Here is a 20,497-nt window from a genome sequence, read left to right on the forward strand (position 1 = left end):
AAGTGGAGCTGAGTCCGTGATCAGATCAGCCATGATCTTATTGAATGGCGGAGCAGGCTCGAGGGGCCGAATGGCCAACTCCTGCTCCTATTTCTTACGTTCTTATTGGTGGGCACCAGTCACTGGGGCCCTTTGTGATCTGTCGGATTATTTATGGTCGCTCTGAGGCTGAACCTGCCTTGTTACTTTTCTCATCCACCCCAGGTGTCCTGTTCAGTGTGGAAACAACAGCCACGCATTTTGCCGTGCGGAATTACTGGCGCGGATTCTTTGCCGCGACCTGTGCCGCTCTGATGTTCCGGGTGCTGGCTGTGGTGAACAATGAACACGGTAATGCGGTGACCTTACTCAATGCCTGTGTACTGTAACGCAAAGTAAGAGAGATTGGGGTATGTTACTGGACCCTGCAGAACCAGGCAAGTCCCAGGTCCAATAACCAAAACCAGCTGCTTCCACCTCCGGGACATCACCCGTCTCCGCCCTTACCTCAGCTCATCCGCTGCTGAAGCCCTCATCCGTGCCTTTGTTACCTCCAGACTTGACTATTCCAACGCACTCCTGGCTGGCCTCCCACATTCTAGCCGACGTAAACTGGAGGTGATCCAAAAGTCGGCAGCCCCGTGTCCTAACTCGCACCGAGTCCCGCTCACCCATCACCCCCTGTGCTCGCTGCCCCCGTGTCCTAACTCGCACCGAGTCCCGCTCACCCATCACCCCATGTGCTCGCTGCCCCCGTGTCCTAACTCGCACCGAGTCCCGCTCACCCATCACCCCCTGTGCTCGCTGACCCCGTGTCCTAACTCGCACCGAGTCCCGCTCACCCATCACCCCCTGTGCTCGCTGACCCCGTGTCCTAACTCGCACCGAGTCCCGCTCACCCATCACCCGCTGTGCTCGCTGCCCCGTGTCCTAACTCGGTACCGAGTCCCGCTCACCCATCACCCCCTGTGCTCGCTGCCCCCGTGTCCTAACTCGCACCGAGTCCCGCTCACCCATCACCCCCTGTGCTCACTGACCTACATTGGCTCCCGATTGAGCAACGCCTCATTTTCAAATCCCTCCGTGGCCCTCGCCCCTCCCTACCTCTGTAATCTCCTCTAGCCCCACAACCCCCCGAGATGTCTGCGCTCCTCGAATTCTGCCTCTTGCAAATCCACAATTTTAATCGCCGCACCATGGGTGGCCGTGCCTTCAGCTACCTGGGTCAAAAGCCCTGGAATGCCCTGCCTAAACCTCTCTACCTCTCACTCTCTCCTCCTTTAAGACACTCCTTAAAACCTGCCTCTTTGACCAAGCTTTTGGTCATCTGCCCCAATATCTCCTTATGTGGCTCAATTTCACATTTTGTTTGATAATCGCTCCTGCAAGGCACCTTGGGACGTTTTACTACGTTAAAGGCGCTATTTAAATGCGAGTTGTTCAATCTCCGGCCTGTGTCGATTTCAGCCAGGAAGCAGTGGGATATAGCATCGCCAACTCTCATTGGGTGCATTCCTGGAGCTGGCATCACATGACCTCTCGTCCCTTAACCGCCCCACCCAGTCAAATAGCCTACTCTTTCTCCATCTCCAATCTTGAAATAATTAATAAACTTTAGCAAAGCTTTTGATAAGGTCCCACATGGCAGACTGGTCACGAAGGTTAAAGCTCATGGGAGCCAGGGCAAAGTGGCAAGTTGGATTCAAAATTGGCGTTGAAGTAGGTAGCAAAGGGTAATGGTTGATGGATGTTTTTGTGACTGGAAGGATGTTTCCAGTGGGGTTTCACAGGGCTCAGTACTGGGACCCTTGCTTTTTGTGGTATATATCAATGATCTAGATTTGAATATAGGGGGTATGATTAAGAAGTTTGCAGATGGCACTAAAATTGGCCAAGTTCCCCTCCAAGTCACACACACACAGTCCTGACTTGAGAAATATATCGGCCGTTCCTTCATCATCGTTGGGTCATAAATCCTGGAACTCCCTCCCTAACAGCACTGTGTGGGAGCACCTTCACCACACGGACTGCAGCGGTTCAAGAAGGCGGCTCACCACCACCTTCTCAAGGGGCAATTAGGGGACGGGCAATAAATGCCGGCCTTGCCAGCGACGCCCACATCCCAGGAATGAATACATTAAAAAAATGTTTAAGACATTTTCTCTGTGTTAGCGTGGTTTATCCCTGGTAGTGGTGGACTGCTCAGAGTCCTGGGCACACTTTGAGTGGAGTGAACCGTTTGAGCAATTCTTTATGCGGTTTATTATTCCCGCAGAAACAGTCGCTGTGCTCTTTACCACCAACTGGAAGGTGGAATTCCCCTTCGACCTGCCGGAGTTTCTTTCCTTTGCCATTCTTGGGTAAGACAGAAAAATATTCAGAAAGATAGGACCTGCATTTATATAGCAATTTTCACAACCGCAGGGTGCCCCAAAGCACTTAACAGCCAATGAAGTACAAGTTGAACTTTCCCTTATCCGGAACCCTTGGGACCCGGCCTGTTCCGGATAAGGGATTTTTTTCCGGAAGAGGGGGTGGTCATGTTAAATTGGATGGTACAGGTACTGAACAAGGGGGGTATCGTGGCTGGCTGGCTTGGGGCTGGGAGTGTGGCAGAGAGATCATGGGGGGGGGGGGGCAGGGTGGCGGTGGATCGCGGGGTCAGGCCAGCGATTGCAGGAGTAGGCAGCGAGGAAGGACTTCAATTTGTTCATGTCGGAGTTCTGCGCATGCACCACCCGGTGGCCGGGAGTGGTTCGGGTTGAGGAGTGGTTCCGAATAAGGGAGTTCTGGATAAGGGAGTTCTGGATAAGAGAGTTCTGGATTAGGGAGTTCCGGATTAGGGAGTTCTGGATAAGAGAGTTCCTGATAAGGGAGTCCTGGATAAGGGAGTTCTGGAATAGGGAGTTCTGGAATAGGGAGTTCCAGATAAGGGAGGTCCGGATTAGGGAGGTCCGGATTAGGGAGGTCCGGATTAGGGAGGTCCGGATTAGGGAGTTCCGGATAAGGGAGTTCCAGATAAGGGAGTTCCGGATAAGGGAGTTCCGGATAAGGGAGTTCCGGATAAGGGAGTGCCGGATAAGGGAGTTCTGGATTAAGGAGGTTCAACCTGTACTTTAAAAAATGTACTCACTGTTGTAACGTGGGAAACGCGATAGCCAAATTACACACAGCAAGCTCCCACAAACAGCAATGCGATAAACACAAGATCATCTGTTTTTGTTTTGTTGATTGAGGGATGAATATCGGTCCCCAGGACACCGGGGATAACTCCCCCTGCTCTTCTTCGAAATAGTGCCGTGGGATCTTTTACATCCACCTGAGAGAGAGCAGACGGGGCCTCGGTTTAACGTCTCATCCGAAAGTCGGCACCTCCGACAGTGCGGCGCTCCCCGAGCACTGGCACTGGGAGCATCAGTATAGATCACACACCAAAATTCCTGGAGTGGGGCTTGAACCCACAACCTGTCAAGGCAGGGAGGCGTGAGCGGTGCCGACGAAAGCCGTGCTTTCGGGTTGGAGAGAGAGTGTAACGCAGGTGCGGGCACGTTTGGGCTCGATTGTGATGCTCCCCACGGCTCAGCGACCCGCCGACACTGATGGCCAAAGCTCAACACTTGACTGGACCTCGGGCGAGGTGTCGGCGAGTGAGTGTCACCCTTTGCGCGCGGAGCCGACACCTTCAGGACCGTGGAGCGGGGCGGGGGCGCGGTGACGGGGCGGGGGAGGGGGGGGGGCGGGGGGGGGAATTGAAATGGATAATAAAGCGAAGCCAAAAAATTGGCGTCCCGTGAATAACTTCCTCCCTCCAACGTTCTCAGGGTGGTCTGTGGATGTCTCTGCTGCGTCTACCTCTTTTGCCACCGGAACCTCACCATATTCATGACCAACCACAAGAAAATCTCCAAGTTCATGGCGGATAAGTGAGTATTTCCGAGCGTAGGCGGGGATCGGCGCACGTTGTCAAACCACCATGGCATCGTTCCTCGTGCGCGCGTCCTCCTCTCCCCACCCTTGGGGGGAGAAATTCGGCTGTTTAGCGCCACCATTAGTGCCACAGAGGGGGCACTAAGGGGCCGCCAACTCTTTCTTATGTTCTTACATGAGTTTGTGACAGTCTTGATTCAGGATATGGTGGCCCTAAACGATCGCTAATTCAACATAGATTGACATCAGACAGGCAATCTCACTCAGTGGCCATAGGGATGCTTAGCGAAACAGTGAAGAAGCCTTGGCGAGTTGCTGCAGTGCATCTTGCAGATGGTGCACACACTGCAGCCACGGTGCGCCGGTGGTGGAGGGAGTGAATGTTGAAAGTGGTGGGCAGCGTGCCAGTTAAGCTAGCTGCTTTGTCCTGGATGGTGTCGAGCTTCTCGAGTGTTGTTGGAACTGCACCCATCCAGGCAAGTGGAGAGTGTTCCATCACACTCCTGACTTGTGCCTTGTAGATGGTGGTTAGTATACAGGTACAGCAAGTGACCAGGAAGGCCAATGGAATCTTGGCCTTTATTGCAAAGGGGGTGGAGTATAAAAGCAGGGAAGTCTTGCTACAGTTGTACAGGGTATTGGTGAGGCCACACCTGGAATACTGCGTGCAGTTTCGGTTTCCATATTTACGAAAGGATGCAGAGAGGATGTTTCCACTGATGGGGGAAACTAGAACTAGGGGCATGATCTTAGAATAAGGGGCTGCCCATTTAAAACTGAGATGAGGAGGAATTTCTTCTCTCAGAGGGTTGTAAATCTGTGGAATTCGTTGCCTCAGAGAACTGTAGAAGCTGGTACATTGAATAAATTTATGACAGAGATAGACAGTTTCTTAACTGATAAGGGACTAAGGGGTTATGGGGAGCGGGCGGGGAAGTGGAGCTGAGTCCATGATCAGATCAGCCATGATCTTATTAAATGGCGGAGCAGGCTCGAGGGACCGTATGGCCTACTCCTGCTCCTATTTCTTATGTTCTTATGAAAGGCTTTGGGGAGTCAGGAGGTGAGACACTCGTCGCAGAATACCCAGCCTCTGACATGCTCTTGTTGCCACAGTATTTATAAGAACATAAGAAATAGGATCTGGAGTACCATTGGCCTTCCTGATCACTTGCTGTACCTGCATATTAACCTTTTGTGTTTCATGCACAAGTACCCCCAGGTCCCGCTATACTGCGGCACTTTGCAATCTTTCTCCATTTAAATAATAAGTTGCTCTTTGATTTCTTCTGCCAACATTCCAACATTATACTCCATCTGCCAAATTTTTGCCACTCCCTTAGCCTGTCTATGTGCCTTTGCAGATTTTTTGTGTCCTCCTCACACATTGCTTTTCCTCCCATCTTTTTATCATCAGCAAACTTGGCTACGTTACACTCGGTCCCTTCTTCCAAGTCGTTTATATAGATTGTAAATAGTTGGGGTCCCAGCACTGATCCCTGCGGCACCCCACTAGTTACTAATTGCCAACCAGAGAATGAACCATTTATCCCGACTCTCTGTTTTCTGTTAGTTAGCCAATCCTCTATCCATGCTAATATATTACCCCCAACCCCGTGAACTTTTATCTTGTGCTGTAACCTTTTATGTGGCACCTTGTCAAATGCCTTCTGGAAGTCCAAATACACCACATCCACTGGTTCCCCCTTATCCACCCTGTTCGTTACATCCTCAAAGAACTCCAGCAAATTTGTCAAAGATGACTTCCCCTAATCCAGGGGAAGTATATCCTTTCGTAAAGATGGAAGGAAAAGCAATGTGTGAGGAGGACACAAGTAATCTGCTAAAGGACGCAGACAGGCTAAGTGAGTGGGCAAAAATTTGGCAGATGGAGTATAATGTTGGAAAGTGTGAGGTCATGCACTTTGGCAGAAAAAATCAAATTATTTAAATGGAGAAAGGTTTATGTGGCTGGTCCAGTTAAGTTTCTGGTCAATTTCTTGGAACAATCGCCTGCTATTTCTTGGCTCGGTGGGTAGCACCCTCAACTCTGAGTCAGAAGGTTATTGGTTCAACTCCAGGACAGAATCCAGGCTGACTCTCCAAGGCAGTGCTGCATTGACAGAGGTGCCGTCTTTTGGCTGAGAGGTCACAACTAAACCCTCGTCTGCTGACTTGTCCACGTGAACGTAAATCGATTTTATGTTTGAAATTAAAAGCCTGAACTTTTTTTTTTGCAGCAAGATTCTATTTGCTGGGTTCGTGGCTCTTGTATTGGCAAGCGTGACCTTTCCTCACGGAGTGGGACAGTACATCGGTTCAAGGGTAAGTCGTAAGCACTCCTTCAGCGCTGTTAGCATTTAGTATCGGAACTGAGTATAAGATAGAAGGAAAGAAAGACTTGCATTTATATAGCATCTTTCACGACCACCGGACGTCCCAAAGTGCTTTACAGCCAATTAAGTACTTTTGGAGTGTGGTCACTGTTGTAATGTGGGAAACGCAGCAGCCATTTTGTGCACAGCAAGCTCCCACAAACAGCAATGTATAATGACCAGATAATCTGATTTTAGTGATGTAGATTGAAGGATAAATATTGGCCCCCAGGACACCGGGGAGAACTCTCCTGCTCTTCTTCGATATAGCGCCTGTGGGTTCTTTAAGCTGAGAGGGCAGACGGGGCCTCGGTTTAACATCTCATCCGAAAGATGGCATCTCCGACAGTTCGGCGCTCCCTCAGCACTGCTCCTCCGACAGTTCGGCGTTCCCTCAGTACTGCTCCTCCGACAGTGCGGCACTCCCTCAGTACTGCCCCTCCGACAGTGCGGCGCTCCCTCAGTACTGCCCCTCCGACAGTGCGGCGCTCCCTCAGTACTGCCCCTCCGACAGTGCGGCGCTCCCTCAGTACTGCCCCTCCGACAGTGCGGCGCTCCCTCAGTACTGCCCCTGCGACAGTGCGGCGCTCCCTCAGCACTGCTCCTCCGACAGTGCGGCGCTCCCTCAGTACTGCCCCTCCGACAGTGCGGCGCTCCCTCAGTACTGCCCCTCCGACAGTGCGGCGCTCCCTCAGTACTGCACTGAGAGCGTCGGCCTGGATTTATGTGCTCTAGTCCCTGGAGTGGGACTTGAACCCACAACCTTCTGACTCAGAGGCGAGAGTGCTGCCCTCTGAGCCACTGGCTGACACTATATAGATAAGGATAGGCGGAGACCAAAATTGGGCAGGGCCAAAGTCATTGATCTGTGTCTTCAGCACAAATCCTTTGCTCGCAGCTCACCATGAAGGAACACCTTGAAACGTTCTTTGATAACCGCACCTGGGGATCTGATGAGCAGATGTTGGGGAACAGCACAAGACAGCCTCCTGCCCCAACCTACAACGCTAACTGGCTGCAATGGACCCATATGAGACTGTCCTCTCTGGAAATGTTGACTTTCTTTATAATACTGAAGGTAATCGCTTCTATTTTTTTTAAAGCAGTTCGGAAAAATTGAGTCATGTAGTTGGTTAGAACTAGTAAATCTTCCTGGCCTGTTGTAATGTATTTGCTTCAGGGGTTCTTTGCTTAAGAATTCATAGCATCATATTGCTATTAACAAAGTTTTAACAATCACACTACATGTTACCAGTTCATCCCCATCATCATCATAGGTGGTCCCTCGAACGAGGATGACTTGTTTCCACACCAAAAGGGGCGAGTTCACAGATGTTTCAATGAAGGACCCGATGTTCCAGCCCTGAACTCCAGTTGAGGGGGTGGAAGATGCCTGTGCGTGGATTTTTTTAACGTGAGGTGGCTGTTGCACACCACACGGGCGCGACAGAGCGAGGTCTTGCTCCAGTGGCAAGCCAGTTCATCCACTAGGCTCACAACTGCATACCTCATCATGGATCCCCTGAACTCAACTGGCTGGGGTTTTATTGGGGCAGAAATTCCTGGACTCCCCGGGTCGGTACGGGGTGTGTACGGAGTGTGCACGGACCCGGGAAGGTATCGGAAAAGCCGGTTTTCAGCGCACAATGCGCATGCACTGAAACGCAGCTTTTCTGATCTGTCAAGCTCCAGCGAGGACATCTCGGGCGCGAGGACATTCGCACGGGCAAGATTGCGGGACTTACCCATATCTTGCCCAGAAAATGTCCTGAAAACTCTTGCGCCTGATAAAAGCAGGCACATAGCTTACTGTTACAGGCGTAAGAGTTTTAAAATGCACAAATACATTTTAAAATAAAATGATAAAAACACATTTTATTGTTAATAACCCTCCCCACCTCAAAGATTATTTTAAACCATATTTTTAAAACATTTTTAAATCGGAAAAATATATTTTTTTATAATACATAAATAACTTTAATTTAAATTAATAAAAATATGTGGTGTATTTTTTCTATTTTTTATTAATGTTTTGGTTGTTTGGGGGGGTTTCTCAATCATAATAATGGGACCTCTAACTTATGGAGTTCTCATTATTATGAATGACAACATACTTTACCTGATTGGCTGCTCAGAGCCACGTTATTGCAGCTCCTGCCCTGCGCATGTGCCTACGTGCACGCGCTGCGATGCGCAGTCAGTGGAGGCCTCAGGACCGGGAACTCGCGTGGACGCAGCAGGAATGGGTAGGTGCGCGTCTTCTTTTAAGCTTTTCCCTCAATCGCCCGCAGGAAGCACAAACCGGGATTTCTGGGCCGTCGAGTCTTGTGAACATCACGTGACTGGCTAAGCCACTCACAATGCAACAGCTCTACAACTATTTTAGATAGAACTTTTAAATCAGGTGCCCCCTTTTGGGAAGGGCACTAACACGTACAAATTTCCAAATCAACAGGGAGCCTTGCTCAGTCAAATTAAAATTCTGTTGCCGGGGGTGATGAGTCCCTCTGGCGCCCACCTCTCGCGGAAGGCCGCGAGCGTACCGGTGGAGACCGCGTGCTCCATCTCCAGGGACACCCCGGCTCGGATGTAACCGCGGAAGAGAGGCAGGCAGTCGGGCTGAATGACCCCCTCGACCGCCCGCTGCCCGGACCGGTTGATGGCCCCTTTGGCCAGTCCCAGGAGCAGTCCTACGAGGAGGCCCTCGGACCTATCCGCTCCCCTCCGCACAGGGTGCCCAAAGATCAGGAGTGTGGGACTGAAGTGAAACCAGAATTTGAGGAGCAGCCCCTTCAAATAATGGAAGAGGGGCTGCAACCTCACACATTCAACTTACGCGTGGAACACGGACTGCTCCAGACCGCAGAAATTGCAGGCGGCCTGGGAGCCCGTGAACCGGCTGAAAAACTTATTGCACGGGACTGCTCCGTGCACCACCCTCCAGGCCAAGTTCCCAATAAATAGAGGGAGGACTCCCGCGTAGAGAGCACTCCATTGGGGATCCCCGCCTCCTCTGGACGGCAAGATGGTACGCCATGGCGTGTCCGGTCTGCAGGGACAGCTTTACAAACCTCTGAGCATACTCACAGGTGCACAGCCTGTGCTTTTTAAAAAATCATTTGTTTGAGGGATGTGCGCACCGCTGGCAAGGCACCCTGGGAGTCCCTGGCCAAAGGCCAGTCCGCCCTAAGTGGAGGAAGTGCATCCGGGAGGGCGCTGAGCACCTCGAGTCTCGTCGCCGAGAGCGTGCAGAAAGCAAGCGCAGGCAGCGGAAGGAGCGCGCGGCAAACCAGACTCCCCACCCACTCTTTCCTTCAACCACTGTCTGTCCCACCTGTGACAGGACTGTGGCTCTCGTATTGGACTGTTCAGCCACCTGAGAACTCACCTTTAGAGTGGAAGCAAGTCTTCCTCGATTCAGAGGGACGGCCTATGATGATGATACAGCTGGAGGGAGATTGTGTACTCAAGTATCTGGAGTGGGACTTGAGCGCACAGCCTTCGGAGTTGGGGAGTTGGGAGACAGTCGCGGCTGACCCCTGACAGGGAAAGTGAAGTTTTGTGAACTGATTATTTCTATAACTCTCCCTTTAGTTCTTCATGCTGTTGCTGGCCACGACAATGGTTGTTCCCGCTGGTTACTTCCTGCCCGTGTTCGTTTACGGTAAGAGCTCCAAACGTGATCCGTTCGGAAGTAAAGCGTTTGGCTCCCATTGTGCGCCCAGCATTACTGTGGGATGTCCTTTCAATTGGTTTACCCCGTGCAAACTGTACAATGGCAACTTGCTTTTATGCAGTACCTTTAATGTAGTAAACCGTCCCCAGGGCGCTTGGCGCGTTATCGAACAGTATTTGATACCGAGAAGGAGAAATTAGGCCAGGCTTGGTCAAAGAGGTAGGCTTTAGGGAGTGTCTTAAAGGAGGAGAGAGGTAATGGTGCGGAGAGGTTGAGGGAGTTCCAGAGCTTGGGGCCCAGGCAACAGAAGGCACGGCCACCAATGGTTGAGCGATTATAATCAGGGATGCTGAAGAGGCCAGAATCGGAGGGCTGAGGAGGTGACAGGGATAGGGAGGGCGTGCGGCCATGGAGGGATTTGAAAACAAGGATGCGAATTTCAAACTGTAAGCAGACTGGATCAGTTCCGGAATAGAACCTGCATTTTTCTGCTCTCTGCCACACTGAGTAAGTGTAACTAAGGGCGATTGGGTAACCCTGATCGCAGTGAATTGCTCATTGGATTTAGCATACGTTGTCCACTATATCACCTGCCAATCTACAATGGAATCACAATATTACAACAGGCTAAAACTACTAATCGGATTTATGTGCAATTATAGAAATCATACACACCGGGTAATTTTCAGAGGGCTTTCTGAAGATAATTTTTTTATTCATTCCTGGGATGTGGGCATCGCTGGCAAGGCGGGCATTTATTGCCCATCCCTAATTGCCCCTTGAGAAGGTGGTGGTGAGCCGCCTTCTTGAACCGCTGCAGTCCGTGTGGTGAAGGTGCTCCCACAGTGCTGTTAGGGAGGGAGTTCCAGGATTGTGACCCAGCGACGATGAAGGAACGGCCGATATATTTCCCAGTTGGGATGGTGTGTGTGACTCGGAGGGGAACGTGGAGGTGGTGGTGTTCCCATGCGCCTGCTGTCCTTGTCCTTCCAGGCGGTAGAATTTCTGCAGTGCATCTTGTAGATGGTACACACTGCAGCCAGGGGGCGACGGTGGTGGAGGGAGTGAGTGTTGAAGGTGGTGGGTAGCGTGCCGATCAAGCGGGCTGCTTTGTCCTGGATGGTGCCGAGCTTCTCGAGTGTTGTTGGAGCTGCACTCATCCAGGCAAGTGGAGAGTAAATACGAAATGTGTTTGAATCGTTCTCCCCGTTTCCTGTTAGACTGGGGACACAACCTCCCCTAATTCAGCAACCACCAACAATCTCACTCAAGAAGGAATGATGCCAAGCTGGGCAGGATGAGGTGCTACTCTAGTGTTGGGGCTGAAAAATATTTGATGGGGCAGTATAGAGGGAGCTTTACTCTGTATCTAACCCCATGCTGTACCTGCTCTGGGAGTGTTTGATGGGACAGTGTAGAGGGAGCTTTACTCTGTATCTAACCCCATGCTGTACCTGCTCTGGGAGTGTTTGATGGGACAGTGTAGAGGAAGCTTTACTCTGTATCTAACCCCATGCTGTACCTGCCCTGGGAGTGTTTGATGGGACAGTGTAGAGGGAGCTTTACTCTGTATCTAACCCCATGCTGTACCTGCCCTGGGAGTGTTTGATGGGACAGTGTAGAGGAAGCTTTACTCTGTATCTAACCCCGTGCTGTACCTGCCCTGGGAGTGTTTGATGGGACAGTGTTGAGGGAGCTTTACTCTGTATCTAACCCCATGCTGTACCTGCTCTGGGAGTGTTTGATGGGACAGTGTAGAGGGAGCGTTACTCTGTATCTAACCCCGTGCTGTACCTGCCCTGGGAGTGTTTCATGGGACAGTGTAGAGGGAGCTTTACTCTGTATCTAACCCCGTGCTGTACCTGCCCTGGGAGTGTTTGATGGGACAGTGTAGAGGGAGCTTTACTCTGTATCTAACCCCCTGTACCTGCCCTGGGAGTGTTTGATGGGACAGTGTAGAGGGAGCTTTACTCTGTATCTAACCCCGTGCTGTACCTGCCCTGGGAGTGTTTGATGGGACAGTGTAGAGGGAGCTTTACTCTGTATCTAACCCCGTGCTGTACCTGTCCTGGGAGTGATTGAATGACTCAGATTCCTGTTTCTAAAACCTTTGTTCCTTCTGCAGGCGCTGGACTCGGACGGCTGTACGGGGAGATCATGGCAAAGATCTTTCCGGAAGGAATCATTTCGGAAGGAATTCACATCAAAATTACTCCTTCGGGATATGCATTGGCAGGTGACTGGGCACATTTTGATCTGTCCTGCATGTTCCCCTGCCGAGCAGTAGGGGGCGCTCCAATCCATCTCGGTTAACGTGCGACAAGGCGACAAATAATCTGCGGCTTCAGGAGTGGAAGGGAGTGCGTTAGTGTTAGTGCCACTCGCACCCTTCTCCCTTCACCGTTAACTTAAGCTCACCCAAAACTCTGCTGCCCCGTGTCCCAACTCGCACCGAGTCCCGCTCACCCATCATCATCATCACAGGCAGTCCCTTGGAGTCGAGGAAGACTTGCTTCCACTCTAAAAGTGAGCCCTCAGGTGGCTGAACAGTCCAATACAGGAACTACAGTCTCTGTCACAGGTGGGACAGACAGAGGTTGAGGGAAGGGGAGGGTGGGACTGGTTTGCCGCACGCTCCTTCCGCTGCCTGCGCTTGCTTTCTGCACGCTCTCGGCGACGAGACTCGAGGTGCTCAGCGCCCTCCCGGATGCACTTCCTCCACTTAGGGCGGACTGGTCTTTGGGCCAGGGACTCCCAGGTGTCGGTGGGGATGTTGCATTTTATCAGGGAGTCTTTGACGGTATCCTTGTAACGTTTCTTCTGCCCAACTGGAGTGTAGGCCTTCCGAGTAGAGCGCTTGCTTTGTCCAGCATGCGGACGATGTGGCCCACGGAGCTGCTCGAGTGTGGTCAGTGCTTCGAGGCTGAGGATGTTGGCCTGAGGAAGAGAGTTTTCGAATATCAGGCCTTCAAATCCACCACCAAGCTCATGGTCTACAGGGCTGTAGTGATACCCGCCCTCCTGTGTGGCTCAGAGACGTGGACCATTTACAGTAGACACCTCAAGTCACTGGAGAAATACCACCAACGATGTCTCCGCAAGATCCTGCAAATCCCCCGGGAGGACAGACGTACCAACGTTAGCGTCCTCGATCAGGCCCAACATCCCCAGCATCGAAGCTCACCCATCACCCCCTGTGCTCGCTGCCCCGTGTCCTAACTCGCACCGAGTCCCGCTCACCCATCACCCCCTGTGTTCGCTGCCCCGTGTCCTAACTCGCACCGAGTCCCACTCATCCATCAGCCCCTGTGCTCCCTGCCCCGTGTCCTAACTCGCACCGAGTCCCACTCACCCATCACCCCCTGTGCTCGCTGCCCCGTGTCCTAACTCGCACCGAGTCCCACTCAGCCATCACCCCCTGTGTTCGCTGCCCCGTGTCCTAACTCGCACCGAGTCCCACTCACCCATCACCCCCTGTGCTCCCTGCCCCGTGTCCTAACTCGCACCGAGTCCCACTCACCCATCACCCCCTGTGCTCCCTGACCTACATTGGCTCCCTGTCCAGCAACACCTCGATGTTTAAAACGCAGTAACTATTTGCATTAAGTCTCCCTTCTGCGCATGCTCCTGTCTGCTCTCTCAGATGGATGTGAAAGATCCCGCGGCACTATTTCGAAGAAGAGCAGGGGGGTTTATCCCTGATGTCCTGGGGCCAATATTTATCCCTCAACCAACCTAACAAAAAAACAGATGATCTGTGTGTGGGAGCTTGCTGTGCGCAAATTGGCTGCCGCGTTTCCCACAATACAACAGTGATTACTCTCCCAAAAGTACTTCATTGGCTGTAAAGTCCTTTGGGTCGCCCTGAGGTCGTGAAAGTCACTATATAAATGCAAGGCTTTCTTTGAAAAGTGCATACTGCTGTTTGCTGGATTCCCAGCGTCCTGCCAACTCTTATTTCAGAGCCCGACCTCGCAAGAGCCAACAGCATTCTGTCTCTGAGAGCAACATTACCCTCCAGAACCTTTTCTCTGCACTCATTCATTCACTGCGCTGTAACCTTGACATGCACAGCCTCCTTGCTGCCCCCTGCTGGCGACTGGCAGCGAAGCGGCGTTAAAATTCTCTCCCCCCCCGACCCCCCATCGAATCTCGTATGGTGACGGTTTCCCGCGCTGAGGAAAGACCCTGCGATGGGAGGGGTTGGGGAGGTGTTGGGGGGGGTGGTGGGGGGCAGTCTGGGATTGCCGTTGACAGGGCTGGGCCTGTATGCTCTCTCTCTCTCTCTCTCTCTCTCTTTCTCTCTCTCCAGGGGCCGCAGCCTATTCCGGGGCCGTCACCCACACCATCTCCACCGCTGTGCTGGTCTTCGAGCTGACGGGCCAGATGTCTCACATCCTGCCGGTGCTCATTGCCGTGCTGGTGGCCAACGTGATCAGCCAGCGTTCCCAGCCCTCCTTCTTCGACGGGATTGTCATCGTCAAGAAGTTGCCCTACCTGCCCAAGCTGACGGTGGGCAAGAGCGGGTGAGGAAGAGAGCGAGTGTACCTGGCCGGTGTTTTTCAGCGTCCGTTACGTGTGTGTGTGTCGCCCATGGCTCGCTGAGTCGCGCTCTCGTCTCTGATTCAGCTGGCACCTGGGCTCAAGGCCCCACTCCGGAGATTTGAGCCCATAATCCAGGCCAACATTGGAGTGCGGGCCCACCGATCCCTGGAGGTAGCAGGCCAGGCGGGATCAGGTAGCTAAGAAGGCGTACGGGATACTTGCCTTTACTAGCCGAGGCATAGAACACAAGAGCAGGGAGGCTATCCAGGCCCCTCATAATTTTATACATGGAAATTTACAGCGCGGATTTCGGCCCACCGTGTCCGCGCCGGCCGACAAAGAGCCGCAAGGCCCTCGGTCAGCAGCCCTAAAGGTTTCATATAAAACCCATGAATAATGGACAGTGAACAAAGGCAACGAGCACCCGGCCCAACCAGTCCGCCCCAGACAACCGCGACACCCCTTATAACTGAAACTTTCTACACTCCACCCCAACCGGAGCCACGTGATCTCCTGGGAGAGGCAAAAACCAGATTAAAAAAACCCAGGCCAATTTAGGGAGAAGAAAATCTGGGAAAATTCCTCTCCGACCCATCCAGGCGATCGGAACTCGTCCAGTCGATCACCCTGGCCGTATTTTATTCCCTGCCGTACTTACCATTATATCTGCGTCGGCCAACAAAAGGTCATCCAGTCTAATCCCAATTACCAGCTCTCGGTCCGGAACCCTGCAGGTTACTGCACTTTAAGTGCCCATCCAACCATCTCTTAAAAGTGGTGAGGGTTTTTGCATCCACCACTCTTCCAGGCAGCGAGTTCCAGATCCCCACAACCCTCTGCGTAAAGAAGCCCCCCCGTCAAATCCCCTCTATTTGAGCCCATAATCCAGGTCAACATTGAAGTGCAGATCCGCAGATCCCTGAAGGTAGCAGGCCAGGTGGATCAGGTGGTTAAGAAGGCATACGGGATACTCGCCTTTAATAGCTGAGGCATAGAATACAAGAGCAGGGAGGCTATCTCGGCCCCTCATAATTTTATACACCTCAATAAGGTCTCCCCTCAGCCTCCGCTGTTCCAAAGAAAACAACCCCAGCCTAGCCAATCTTTCCTCATCGCTAAAATTCTCCCAGTGCAGGCAACATCCTGGTAAATCTCCTCTGCACCCTCTCCAGTGCACCAGAACTGCACGCAGTACTCCAGCTGTGGCCCAACCAATGTTTTATACAGTTCAAGCATAACCTCCCTGCTCTTGTATTCTATGCCTCGGCTAATAAAGGCAAGCATTCCATCTGCCTTCTTGGATAACAAAGTAGTCTGGGCCCGACTGAGCAGAACCTGGACAGCATCCAGGTTTGGGCTGGTGAGTGGCAAGTAACATTGCCAGCCAATGCCCATCTCCAAGAGAGAGTCTAACCACCTCCCCATGACTTTCAACGGCGTTACCATTGCCGAATTTCCCCCACCCTCAACATCCTGGAGGTAGTCATTGGCCAGAAACCCAACTGGGCCGGCCACATAAGTGCGGTCGAAGTGACTCCCCGAGGCATAAGTCGGGGGGGGGGGGGCGGGGGGGGTGTGACGGAATACGTTCCGCTTGCCTGGAACGAGTGCAGCTCCAACCACACGCGGGTGCGGGCGGCTATTTGGCCGAGAGAGGCATCGCAGCCAAGCCCGAGCCGAACCTCGCCGAACATCGGCACAAACAGGTGTGAGCGTGTGGGTCGGTGAGTGTGCGCGTACGCACTTTGCCTGTCGCTGTCCGGCGAGGGCAGCATCGTGCTTTGGCTCAGATGGACCACACGGTCGAATAGCCAAAGAACGCCGCCCTGTCTCGGGTCACACTTGGCCGGAGGTACTGTATCCCCCGCGGGAGCCGGTGCCTTCGAGCCGAGAGTGGAGGGGAGCCGTAAAAAGGGAAAGGATCAAGAAGTCAGAGAGAGCAGTTAAAGAAAGAAAGAATTCCATTTAACTAGCGCCTTTCATGACCACCAGACGTCTCGAGGCGCTTTACAGCCAATGAAGTACTTTTCGGAATGAAGTCACTTTTGTAATGTGGGAAACACCAATTTACGCACAGCAAGCTCCCACAGACAGCAATGTGATAATGACCCAGATAATGTTTTTTTTGTGATGTTGATTGAGGGATAAATATTGGCCCCAGGACACCGGGGAGAACTCCCCTGCTCTTCTTCGAAATAGTGCCCTGGGATCTTTTACATCCACCTGAGAGAGCAGACGGGGCCTCGGTTTAACGTCTCATCCGAAAGATGGCACCTCCGACAGTGCGCCGCTCCCTCGGTACTGCCCCTCTGACATTGCGCCGCTCCCTCAGCATTGCACTGGGAGTGTCAGCCTAGATTTTTGTGCTCAAGTCTCTGGAGTGTGACTTGAACCCACGACCTTCTGACCCAGAAGCGAGAGTGCTCATTATCATCACAGGCAGTCCCTTGAAATTGAGGAAGACTTGCTTCCACTCTAAAAGTGAGTTCTCAGGTGATTGAACAGTCCAATACGGGAATTACAGTCTCTGTCACAGGTGGGACAGACAGTGGTTGAGGGAAGGGGTGGGTGGGACTGGTTTGCCGCACGCTCCTTCCGCTGCCTGCGCTTGGTTTCTGCACGCTCTTGGCGATGAGACTCGAGGTGCTCAGCGCCCTCCCGGATGTACTTCCTCCACTTAGGGCGGACTGGTCTTTGGCCCAGGGATTCCCAGGTGTCAGTGGGGATGTTGCACTTTATCAGGGAGGCTTTGAGGGTGTCCCTTGTAACGTTTCCTCTGCCCACCTGGGGCTCGCTTGCCGTGAAGGAGTTCCGAGTAGAGCGCTCGCTTTGGGAGTCCCGTGTCAGGCATGCGGACAATGTGGCCCGCCCAGCGGAGCTGATCGAGTGTGGTCAGTGCTTCGATGCTGGGGACGTTGGCCTGGTCGAGGACGCTGACGTTGGTGCGTCTGTCCTCCCGGGAGATTTGCAGGATCTTGCGGAGACATCGCTGGTGGTATTCCTCCAGCCACTTGAGGTGTCTACTGTACATGGTCCATGTCTCTGAGCCATACAGGAGGGTGGGTATTACTACAGCCCTGTAGACCATGAGCTTGGTGGCATTGGTGCTGCCCACTGAGCCACAGCTGACTGGGTTCGCTGCTGACTGGTGCACTTCTTCTTCCAGCGCCCATGACATCTACGCGGAGGATTTTATGGTGACCGACCTGAAGTACCTGGCGAAGGACTTGAAATACAAAGACATCCGCAGCCTACTGAAGAACACGGAGCTGAAACAGTTCCCCCTCGTGGACTCGACAGGTACCGCTGCAGAACGCTCTCTGTGAACGTGTTGCGAGAGTCGATGGGCTAGACAGCCTGGCCATAGTCACATGCGCATATTAAGCGGATTTTGCGGTAAGCAATGGGGAATAATCACGACGAAACATAGAAATATAGAAAATAGGTGCAGGAGTAGGCCATTCGGCCCTTCGAGCCTGCACCGCCATTCAATCGGATCATGGCTGATCATTCACCTCAGTACCCCTTTCCTGCTTTCTCTCCATACCCCTTGATCCCTTTAGCTGTAAGGGCCACATCTAACTCTCCTCTTGAATATATCCAATGAACTGGCCTCAACAACTCTCTGCGGCAGGGAATTCCACAGCTTAACAACTCTCTGTGTGAAGAAGTTTCTCCTCATCTCGGTTCTAAATGGCCTACCCCTTATCCTAAGACTATGTCCCCTGGTTCTGGACTTCCTCAACATCGGGAACATTTTTCCTGCATCTAACATGTCCAGTCCAGTCAGAATTTTATATGTTTCTTTGAGATTCCCCTCTCATCCTTCTAAACTCCAGTGAATACAGGCCCAGTTGATCCAGTCTCTCCTCATATGTCAGTCCTGCCATCCCAGGAATCAGTCTGGTGAACCTTCGCTGCACTCCCTCAATAGCAAGAACGTCCTTCCTCGGATTAGGAGACTAAAACTAAACACAATATTCCAGGTCTGGCCTCACCAAGGCCCTGTACAACTGCAGTAAGACCTCCCTGCTTCTAGACTCAAATCCCCTCGCTATGAAGGCCAACATACCATTTGCCTTCTTCACCGCCTGCTGTACCTGCATGCCAACTTTCAATGACTGATGTACCATGACACCCAGATCTCGTTGCACCTGCCTTTTCCTAATCTGCCACCATTCAGATAATATTCTGTCTTCGTGTTTTTGCCACCATAAACACGAAGACATGTTTAACCTCACATTTATCCACATTATACTGCATCTGCCATGCATTTGCCCACTCACCTAACCTGTCCAAGTCACCCTGTAGCCTCTTAGCGTCTCCCTCACAGCTCACACCGCCACCCAGTTTAGTGTCATCTGCAAACTTGGAGATATTACACTCAATTCCTACATCTAAATCATTAATGTATATTGTAAATAGCTGGGGTCCCAGCATTGAGCCCTGCGGCATCCCACTAGTCACTGCCTGCCATTCTGAAAAGGACCTGTTTATCCCGACTCTCTGCTTCCTGTCTGCCAACCAATTCTCTATCCACGTCAGTATATTACCCCCAATCCCATGTGCTTTAATTTTGCACCCGAATCTCTGTGTGGGACCTTGTCAAAAGCCTTTTGAAAGTTCAAATACACCACATCAACTGGTTCTCCCTTGTCCACTCTACTAGTTACATCCTTAAAAAATTCCAGAAGATTTGTCGAGCATGATTTCCCTTTCATAAATCCATGCTGACTTGGACCGATCCTGTCACTGCTTTCCAAATGCACTGCTATTTCATCTTTAATAATTGATTCCAATATTTTCCCCACTACTGATGTCAGGCTAACCGGTCTATAATTACCCATTTTCTCTCCCTCCTTTTTAAAAAGTGGGGTTACATTAGCTACCCTCCAGTCCATAGGAACTGATCCAGAGTCGATAGACGGTTGGAAAATGACCACCAATGCATCCACTATTTCTATGGCCACTTCCTTAAGTACTCTGGGATGCAGACTATCAGGCCCCGGGGATTTATTGGCCTTCAATCCCCTCAATTTCCCACCTAATAAGGATATCCTTCAGTTCCTCCTTCTCACTAGACCCTTCTTGAAGTCGAGGTCAGTGTCTGAATGTTGTGGACTCAATAACGGTCCGCGGGAGCTGAACATTTCACAACTGAGATCGCTAGGTTTTTGTTGGTTGGGCAAGGTTATTGAGAGTTACGGAACCAAGGCAGGTAAGATGGAGTTGTGATGCAGATCAGCCACAATCTAATTGAATGGCGGAACAGGCTCGAGAGGCTGAATGGCCTCCTCCTGTTCCGAGGTTTCTTCCTTCCAAAGAGAAAGGAGTGTTGATAAATGGGCAAATTGTTTGGGTGCAGAAAAGGGATTTAAAGCATGAGTGGAGCTAGTTGTGAAATATAGCACAGAGATAGAACAACAACTTATATTTACATAGAGCCTTTGCCGTAGTGAAATGTCCCAAGGTGCTTCACAGGAGTGTTATTTGATAAAGATTTGACCCCGAGCTGCATAAGGAGAAATTAGCGCAGGTGACCAAAAGCTTGGTCAAAGAGGTCGGTTTTAAGGAGAGGAAAGAGAGTTGGAGAGGTTTAGGGAGGGAGTTCCAGAGCTTGGGGCCCAGGCAGCAGAAGTCATGGGCACCAATCGGAGGAGCAATTCTGCCCTCTTGAGCATCCCTGATTATAATCGCTCCACCATCGGTGGCCGTGCCTTCTGTTGCCTGGGCCCCAAGCTCTGGAACTCCCTCCCTAAACCTCGCCGCCTCTCTTTCCTCCTTCAAGACGCTCCTTAAAACCGACCTCTCTGACCAAGCTTTTGGTCACCTGCGCTAATTTCTACTTATACGGCTCAGTGTCAAATCTTTATCGCATAACACTCCTGTGGAGCGCCTTGGGACGTTTCACTACGGCAAAAGGCGCTATATAAATACAATAGTTGTTGTTGTTATCGAGGTCGCGGGTTAGTGACCACAAAACACTGGGCAAACC

General features: G+C 51.8%; 1 protein-coding gene across 1 annotated transcript in view; it reads left to right on the plus strand.

The window, feature by feature from the left end:
* Positions 1–20,497, plus strand: part of LOC139232668 (chloride channel protein ClC-Kb-like) — a 92,878-nt gene that overhangs the window by 38,295 nt on the left and 34,086 nt on the right. Inside the window, exons 7-15 of the mRNA XM_070863133.1 lie at positions 205–330; positions 2,255–2,339; positions 3,801–3,902; positions 6,147–6,231; positions 7,180–7,359; positions 9,876–9,945; positions 12,083–12,193; positions 14,270–14,483; positions 17,669–17,802. Coding sequence (XP_070719234.1) covers positions 205–330; positions 2,255–2,339; positions 3,801–3,902; positions 6,147–6,231; positions 7,180–7,359; positions 9,876–9,945; positions 12,083–12,193; positions 14,270–14,483; positions 17,669–17,802 — 1,107 coding nt within the window. The remainder of the gene's footprint in view (positions 1–204; positions 331–2,254; positions 2,340–3,800; positions 3,903–6,146; positions 6,232–7,179; positions 7,360–9,875; positions 9,946–12,082; positions 12,194–14,269; positions 14,484–17,668; positions 17,803–20,497) is intronic.

This window comes from Pristiophorus japonicus, chromosome 20, assembly GCF_044704955.1.
Source record: "Pristiophorus japonicus isolate sPriJap1 chromosome 20, sPriJap1.hap1, whole genome shotgun sequence".
In the NCBI taxonomy this organism is placed as follows: Eukaryota; Metazoa; Chordata; class Chondrichthyes; family Pristiophoridae; genus Pristiophorus; species Pristiophorus japonicus.